Source organism: Dreissena polymorpha, chromosome 3 (genome assembly GCF_020536995.1).
Source record: "Dreissena polymorpha isolate Duluth1 chromosome 3, UMN_Dpol_1.0, whole genome shotgun sequence".
NCBI classification, from domain to species: Eukaryota; Metazoa; Mollusca; class Bivalvia; order Myida; family Dreissenidae; genus Dreissena; species Dreissena polymorpha.
Window position 1 is genome coordinate 31847858 of NC_068357.1, and position 9083 is coordinate 31856940.

Consider the following 9083-nt stretch of genomic DNA (forward strand, 5'->3'; position numbering starts at 1 on the left):
AGGCTAAACCTCCAGGGCAATACAGGGCAAGTCACAGGCTAATACTTACGTCACAGGCTAATACACTTATCCTCCTGGAAATGCTTACATCAGGGCATCTATCCTCCTGGTAATACTCACCTCAGGGAACACGTCTGCACACGTCCGCGGACACGGTAGCCAGAGAGCATGGTCATCCCATCAGGCATCTGCGTCCATCCCATTGGCTCCACATCATGCAGCATGGTCCCGTCACATGAGCGACGCAAGCCGGGTACCACTCTGCAGGGGGGCGTGGCACTGGCACTACACTCCCCTCACTTTTCTCTTTTTGGGACGACCCCATACTCACAAAGGAATCGTCCCACCGAATGTCATAGTCAGTCCGCCACAGACGTCCCGTCGCACCCGAGCAAGTATATTGACTATCTCTCGGACCCCAATGCCCCTTTCGTAAGCAAGGAGGGCGCCTTCGCCATGCCACGTACTCTAAAGCCACTGCGCCCAAGCCGTCCCATGCACTCCAAGGAAGTATATTGACTATCTCTCGGACCCCAATGCCCCTTTCGTAAGCAAGGAGGGCGCCTTTGCCACGCGATGTACGCCTAGACGCAGCGACTTAGCGGAACTATGACAGTGCCCAGACTCCCCAAAGTCGGGACAACCTAATTGTTTCAAAACTACAAGCACGCCACAACGTGCGCAGAATGGGGGCCTCAACCCTAGATAGACCACAACTAATTTTAACCCATTGGCCGGTTTTCGTACGACCACCAAGAATATTTAAATATGCATGCATACAGATTATTGTGATTTTGTTATAGACATATTAACATCTAATATTATTATTATGTTCCCGGACAAGAATATCTAAAGTACTTATGCAAACAGTGTTATTTTGATTTATAGTGTACTGCAGTGGGCGACTCGTGCATAGACGAAATCAGGAATATTACAAAAACAAGAAAGAAGGGACTCTGGGATAAATGGGCTCGCCCTGCCAGTTCATCTACAAAGTGGAGCAATTAACAGCCTTCGGCTGCAAACAGCTACAGCATTGAAATTAGCCATTACAGCGGCCTGGATAGACAGCAAAACACGCTACAGAAAAGAAACACTGACATAATATACTGGAGACTGGGGGGTGCAGGGTTACGCACAACTATGTTGATCGCCATGGCGGTGGCTGTAAATAACAAGAATTATTACTAATATTAAAATAACAATAACACCACAGGGAGTGGTATGCAACAGTTTCCCACGGCACTGACATGCTCACAAGTCCGGATTTTCAGAGAACTACCAATGATAGTGGGCTGAAAGAGCTCACCGTTAGACTACACTAGATGCAACTTATTACTGCCTGAATCTCTCGCCCTGCCGCCAACTACCCGCCAGTATTTAGCGAGGCTACGCGTACCTATTTACGACCTTAAGCGTGTTACACTTGGGTGAAAACACACCCTCGGTCCAGGCACGAAAAGAGAAATAATATAAATGTTAATATATAAATAATGTATTTTTTAATATCTAATAACAAAATTATAATGATCTTTATTTATTCTCTATTTATTTCCGGGTGGCAATACCAACTTCAGCATATCCACTCCCAATCAGGGAAACATGAATAAATAGATATACTAAACAATTAGACAAGAAAAAATGATAAAAGTACACGAATGATGTACACAAAGAGGGGAAGCCGAGGTATGAGTGTCAGTTCTACAACCACCGCCCTACAGTGGCCAACGTGCACCTACATCCTACCAGCCAAATTTTGCATTACAGAAAATATCTGAATTATATAAAAAAAAAAGAAGGTATATTAAACAAGAAAAATGAAAAGAACCTACCAGTGAGTTCTACTCACAGGAGACCGTACACAAATAAAAAGAACCAAAAGAGTAATGGACTGGTGGGCGAGGCCAATAAAGGGCTAATGGAATCTACACTTCACTGACACTAAGTGGAGCAAAACACAACTAAAATAAAACAAGAAAAACAGAGAGAGAAGACTATTAAAGGTACCCACCCCCACCCTTTAAATAGATAATTACTTCAGGCCCCCACGCTCGCTTACACACTTACTTAATTTCCACCGCTGGGACCGCTCCCAACGGCGACAACTTGAGGGTCGCCACCCTTCAGAGCCACGCCTGAAAGGTCCCCGAGATCCATCCTCCGAGATCTTCTGGCGTACACTCGCGACGACTCCGTAACCGCACGCACTGCTCTGGCGGTTTACCGAGGGGTCGCCGTGACTAAACTGGTTCCTCTGGGTGTTACCAGAGGGAAACCGGCGACTGGACGACTCACTTCGATTTACTCCCATAACTGGGCAATCCCTGCTCGGCCTAGGTGCAATGCCAGCAGGATTCCCATAGCCGGACGATTCAAACCTGGAAGATCCCTGATGGGCTATGGAAGTGGGAAAGTTGGGCAATCCATGTTGGACTATGCCAACAGGATTCCCATGGCTCGACGACTCTACGAATCTGGAAGGTCCCTGTGGGTTTATGCCGACAGGTCTCTTGGGCAACCCTGTAAGGACTGTGCCGACAGGGTTCCCGTAGCTAGACGATTCTTTTGACGTTCTCTGAAAACTGGACAACTCCTGCGGGACTATGCCGGCAGGTCTCTTGGGCAACTCTGTAAGGACTATGCCGACAGAGTTCCCGTAGCTAGACGATTCTTCTGACGTATTCCGAAAACTGGACAACTCCTGCGGGACTATGCCGACAGGTCTCTTGGGCAACTCTGTAAGGACTATGCCGACAGAGTTCCCGTAGCTAGACGATTCTTCTGACGTACTCTGAAAACTGGACAACTCCTGCGGGACTATGCCGGCAGAGTTCCCGTAGCTAGACGATTCTTCTGACGTTCTCTGAAAACTGGACAACTCCTGCGGGACTATGCCGGCAGGTCTCTTGGGCAACTCTGTAAGGACTATGCCGACAGAGTTCCCGTAGCTAGACGATTCTTCTGACGTATTCCGAAAACTGGACAACTCCTGCGGGACTATGCCGACAGGTCTCTTGGGCAACTCTGTAAGGACTATGCCGACAGAGTTCCCGTAGCTAGACGATTCTTCTGACGTACTCTGAAAACTGGACAACTCCTGCGGGACTATGCCGGCAGAGTTCCCGTAGCTAGACGATTCTTCTGACGTTCTCTGAAAACTGGACAACTCCTGCGGGACTATGCCGGCAGGTCTCTTGGGCAACTCTGTAAGGACTATGCCGACAGAGTTCCCGTAGCTAGACGATTCTTCTGACGTACTCTGAAAACTGGACAACTCCTGCGGGACTATGCCGACAGGTCTCTTGGGCAACCCCGTTAGGACTATGCCGACGGAGTTCCCGTAGCTAGACGACTCTTCTGTGCTCTCAAAACTGGACAATCCCTGCTGGTCAGGATCCGGCTTGCCACTGTTGTCTCCCTTGGCTGCTGCTGCTTCGTCACTGACGTCCTCAGTCTCACCATTGCCCCCTCCAGTGCTTACGTCGGTGCACACCCCAATGTCACGGACGACTTCGCGCACTGTTGGCGGTGCCAACGGAACTGCATAACCGACGCCGCCAGTCTCACCGTTGCCCTTTACAGTGCTCATGTCGGTGCACACCCCAATGTGACGGACATCTTCTGTAGGTAGCGCCAACGGAACCGCATTATCGAAGCCGCCGGTCTCACCGTTGCCCCTTACAGTGCTCATGTCGGTGCACACCCCAATGTGACGGACATCTTCGCGAACTGTAGGTAGCACTAACGGAACCGCGTATTCGACGCCTTCGGTTAACACGTCTTCATCATCGCCGACGACGCCAGTCTCACCGTTGCCCCTTACAGTGCTCATGTCGGTGCACACCCCAATGTGACGGACAACTTCGCGAAATGTAGGTAGCTGCAACGGAACCGCATCATCGACGCCTTCGGTTAACACGTCTTCACCATCGCCGACGCCGCCAGTCTCACCGTTGCCCCTTACAGTGCTCATGTCGGTGCACACCCCAATGTGACGGACAACTTCGCGAAATGTAGGTAGCTGCAACGGAACCGCATCATCGGCGCCTTCAGTCTCATCGTTTTCTCCTTCAGTGCTCTCGTCGGTGCACACCCCAATGTCACCGACGACGTCGTGCACTGTCTGCAGCGCACGGACGGCTTCTTCCAGCCACCTTACATGGAGCTCCACCCAGCAAGCCGTGATCTCCGCCTCCAAGTTGGATATCTGGGCGGCCAGCTCGGCCTTTACCTTTTCCTGGGCCTCGCGGAGTCTACTCATTTCAATTACTATTCACTAAATTAAAATTAATGCCTAAATAAAAATGACAAAAATTAAATTCCGTCACAAAAATTAAAAGTAATGCCTAAATAAAAATGACAATCTGCCTACACAATTAAAACTAAATTACCCAATAATTACCGATTAAATCACCAAAATCACCATAGCCATTACACCTGATTAAAATCAAAACAATACCCGACCCGCACTCTTTTAGACAGACTTTCTCATAAACCCCGATTTCTCAAGACGCAAACAATGTAAACATTCAGTAGTGCGTTCAGTTACAGCGAACGTTCGCTATAGTTCGCGAACGGTCGCGAACGTTCGCTACTGAACGCTCGGTTCGCCGCGAACGTTCGCGAACCGAAGCGAACCCTCTTGGGAGGTAGTTCGCTATAGATCGCTAGCGAAACCAAGATGGCGGACAAATAAATATGTTGTATTTGTTCAGTGTAACTTCGATATTGTTTCCTTTTTTTTTATAGTACAAAAATGAATTGAACAATAAACAAAGTGTATATGAGGTTATGGGGATTCCGATAATGACGTCGCGTTTGCGCATCCTCAAATTTTGGCCGTCAACACTGCGGCCATTCTGCTTTTGTTTGCGTTTGATGATCCGCATCGTGATAAGATTTCAATCATATTCGAAACCCTTTTAAGAACAACAAAATACTCAGAAATTGAAATTCTTTCAGATTAAATAGAATCCAATGAATGAACACAAATAAGGACGAAAACAAACAACAAATTGATTGATTTTATGTAATCAACATAAAGAAACTATTTGAACCTATATGTCCGTAAAAACTGACCTTGTTGGAGATTAACTAAATCCTCTTGATACATGTAAATGTTTTTATTTAATTGTTCACACCAATTTTGACACTCCTTATTTCAGCATGTTTAACCACCCATTTAATAACTGCCCCTTCATCACAAACCGATTATCTCGATATGATCGGATACTGTCCAGACAATAACTAAGAAAACAGGGTGCCATAAACCCAGGGACCTATATTTGTATGACTCAGTATGGGGTCTTTAACCACATGTGTCTGGTCATTAAACACAATTTATGATACCTCCGTGTCATCTCTTGGCATATTAAGCCAAACACTTAACAGTTGCTTTAATAAAACATTTGAACATATTTAAAAAATAGGCGTACATTTGTCCGAAATGGATTAACAGGAACAATTAAGTATGTATATTAACCAGTTTAAACATAACACTAAAGTGTTTTATAATGAAATACATTTAAAATATTGTAGAAATTTACTGCTACACAATTATCGTATTTAACGGGTACCTGCAAACGTAAACTCCGATGTTATAACGTGTAAAGATCGTGCGTTTTTGCAGTGTTCGAAACATCATCGTGAAAACAAGCAATCGCGTTTGATCATAATACGGATATAAAATACTTGGGTAAAATAAATGTATAGATTATGGTATAATAAAATGCCAGATTTGTATCCCTCATTATCACTACAATAAGTTTTCAATATAGATGTGCATTCAAAGACAGTTCAATTCGCAAAATATGCAGGTGTTTTTTTCCATTTGAATGCTAAAATTTATTAACATTTTCATTAAATGTAAACGAAACGAAAATTCATTCAATGTAAAAGAAAATAACAACTACATTTGAAGATTGTAATGTATTGCGCTATTTTAGGGCTTTGTTTTATAACTGATTCAATGTACCTCTTACACTAAATTTCGATCGCTAATGAAAAATAACACTATCGCATCCACACCACTTATAATTATAATCAAATTATTATAGGTTTTATTATTTTTGAAATATCTGTTAGATAAGTACTTTCCGTGTTATTAGCGATTTCCGCCATCAACACCGCAATCAATTTTCTGGGAGCCGCCATCTTGAAACGTTCGCGCCGAACTTATCGTTCAATAAGACCGAATCGCAAACGAACCATCATTGGCGAACGTTCGCTGTAACTGAACGCACTACTGTAGTGCGTTCAGTTACAGCGAACGTTCGCTATAGTTCGCGAACGTTCGCTACTGAACGCTCGGTTCGCCGCGAACGTTCGCGAACCGAAGCGAACCCTCTTGGGAGGTAGTTCGCTATAGTTCGCTAGCGAAACCAAGATGGCGGACAAATAAATATGTTGTATTTGTTCAGTGTAACTTCGATATTGTTTCCTTTTTTTGTAGTACAAAAATGAATTGAACAATAAACAAAGTGTATATGAGGTTTTGGGGATTCCGATAATGACGTCGCGTTTGCGCATCCTCAAATTTTGGCCGTCAACACTGCGGCTATTCTGCTTTTGTTTGCGTTTGATGATCCGCATCGTGATAAGATTTCAATCATATTCGCGACCCTTTTTAAGAACAACAAAACACTAAGAAATTGAAATTCTTTCAGATTAAATAGAATCCAATGAATGAACACAAATAAGGACGAAAACAAACAACAAATTGATTGATTTTATGTAATCAACATAAAGAAACAATTTGTCCGTAAAAACTTACCTTGTTGCAGATTAACTAAATCCTCTTGATACATGTAAATGTTTTTATTTAATTGTTCACACCAATTTTGACACTCCTTATTTCAGCATGTTTAACCACCCATTGTTTAATTGCCCCTTCATCACAAACCGATTATCTCGATATGATCGGATACTGTCCAGACAATTACTAAGAAAACAGGGTGTCATAAACCCAGGGACCTATATTTGTATGACTCGGTATGGTACCGTTGTAAAGAAGATCCTCTACAGATTCTAACCATATCAAAATATTTTATGGCAGGGTCGTAGTCGGCCTGTAAATCGCGGACAAAGTCGGCCTGTTTTAACGTTTTTTTTTACACACGCAAATGCCGAAAAGAAAACCCGGATCCGATATAAATGGTTATAACTTCATTATTATTCGTCCGATATTAATTATAATGGTACCGTTGTAAAGAAGATCCTCTACAGATTCTAACCATATCAAAATATTTTATGGCAGGGTCGTAGTCGGCCTGTAAATCGCGGACAAAGTCGGCCTGTTTTAACGTTTTTTTTTACACACGCAAATGCCGAAAAGAAAACCCGGATCCGATATAAATGGTTATAACTTCATTATTATTCGTCCGATATTAATTATAATGGTACCGTTGTAAAGAAGATCCTCTACAGATTCTAACCATATCAAAATATTTTATGGCAGGGTCGTAGTCGGCCTGTAAATCGCGGACAAAGTCGGCCTGTTTTAACGTTTTTTTTTACACACGCAAATGCCGAAAAGAAAACCCGGAACCGATATAAATGGTTATAACTTCATTATTATTCGTCCGATATTAATTATAATGGTACCGTTGTAAAGAAGATCCTCTACAAATTCTAACCATATCAAAATATTTTATGGCAGGGTCGTAGTCGGCCTGTAAATCGCGGACAAAGTCGGCCTGTTTTAACGTTTTTTTTTACACACGCAAATGCCGAGAAGAAAACCCGGAACCGATATAAATGGTTATGACTTCATTATTATTCGTCCGATATTAATTATAATGGTACCGTTGTAAAGAAGATCCTCTACAGATTCTAACCATATCAAAATATTGTATGGCAGGGTCGTAGTCGGCCTGTAAATCGCGGACAAAGTCGGCCTGTTTTAACGGTTTTTTTTACACACGCAAATGCCGAGAAGAAAACCCGGAACCGATATAAATGGTTATAAATGCATTATTATTCGTCCGATATTAATTATAATGGTACCGTTGTAAAGAAGATCCTCTACAGATTCTAACCATATCAAAATATTGTATGGCAGGGTCGTAGTCGGCCTGTAAATCGCGGACAAAGTCGGCCTGTTTTAACGGTTTTTTTACACACGCAAATGCCGTAAAGAAAACCCGGAACCGATATAAATGGTTATAAATGCATTATTATTCGTCCGATATTAATTATAATGGTACCGTTGTAAAGAAGATCCTCTACATTTTCTAACCATATGAAAATATTTTATGGCAGGATCGTAGTCGGCCTGTAAATCGCGGACAAAGTCGGCCTGTTTTAACGGTTTTTTTTTACACACGCTAATGCCGTAAAGAAAACCAGGAACCGATATAAATGGTTATAAATGCATTATTATTCGTCCGATATTAATTGTAATGGTACCGTTGTAAAGAAGATCCTCTACAGTTTCTAATAATGTTAAAATATTTTATGGCAGGGACAGTGTTAACCTGTAAATCGCTGTGCGGTAAAAGTTGACCGAAAAATACCGTGTTTTTTTTAACACAGAACAATGTCTTGAGGAAAACACGGAAAAGCTAAAAGGGGTTATAAAAGCATCCTTTTCCCAACCGACCATACATTTTTGGTACCGTTGTTACGGTATTGTTCCACTGTTTCTAAATATGTAAAAAATATTGTGAGAAAGCATAATATGAAATAAGGCGAAGCATCAAAGCGAAAATGGTTATAAATGCATTATTATTCGTCCGATATTAATTATAATGGTACCGTTGTAAAGAAGATACTCCACAGTTATTAACCATGTCAAAATAATTTATGGCAGGGTCAGAGTCCGCCTGTAAATCCCGGTCAAAGTCAGCCTGTTTTAACGGTTTTTTTTTACACACGGAAATGCCTTAAGGAAAACCCGGAGAAGGTAAACGGGGTTATAAAACAGTATTATTGACTCGATATTAATTATAATGGTATTGTAGTACAGGAGAACCTCCACAGTTTCTAACCATCTAAAAATATTTTAAGGCAGGTTCAGATTCAGCCTGTAAATCGCGGTCAAAGTCGGCCTATTTTAACGTTTTGTACACGCGCAAATGCCTATA

General features: G+C 42.6%; 1 protein-coding gene across 5 annotated transcripts; it reads right to left on the bottom strand.

Annotated features, from left to right (window-relative positions):
- Positions 1-40: 40 nt before the first annotated feature.
- LOC127874533 (uncharacterized) lies at positions 41-4276 on the bottom strand. Of its 5 annotated transcripts, none has more exons than XM_052418906.1 (2): positions 3298-4276; positions 41-2901 (listed from the first exon to the last, which is right to left on the bottom strand). In XM_052418906.1, the coding sequence occupies exons 1-2, from the start codon at positions 4259-4261 to the stop codon at positions 2033-2035; spliced, it is 1833 nt and encodes a 610-aa protein (XP_052274866.1). In that variant the 5' UTR covers positions 4262-4276; the 3' UTR covers positions 41-2032. The 5 variants fall into 5 exon arrangements, with proteins under 5 accessions (XP_052274866.1, XP_052274865.1, XP_052274863.1 ...); XM_052418905.1 differs by having other exon boundaries at positions 41-3189; XM_052418903.1 differs by having other exon boundaries at positions 3010-4276.
- Between the last annotated feature and the right edge of the window lie 4807 nt (positions 4277-9083).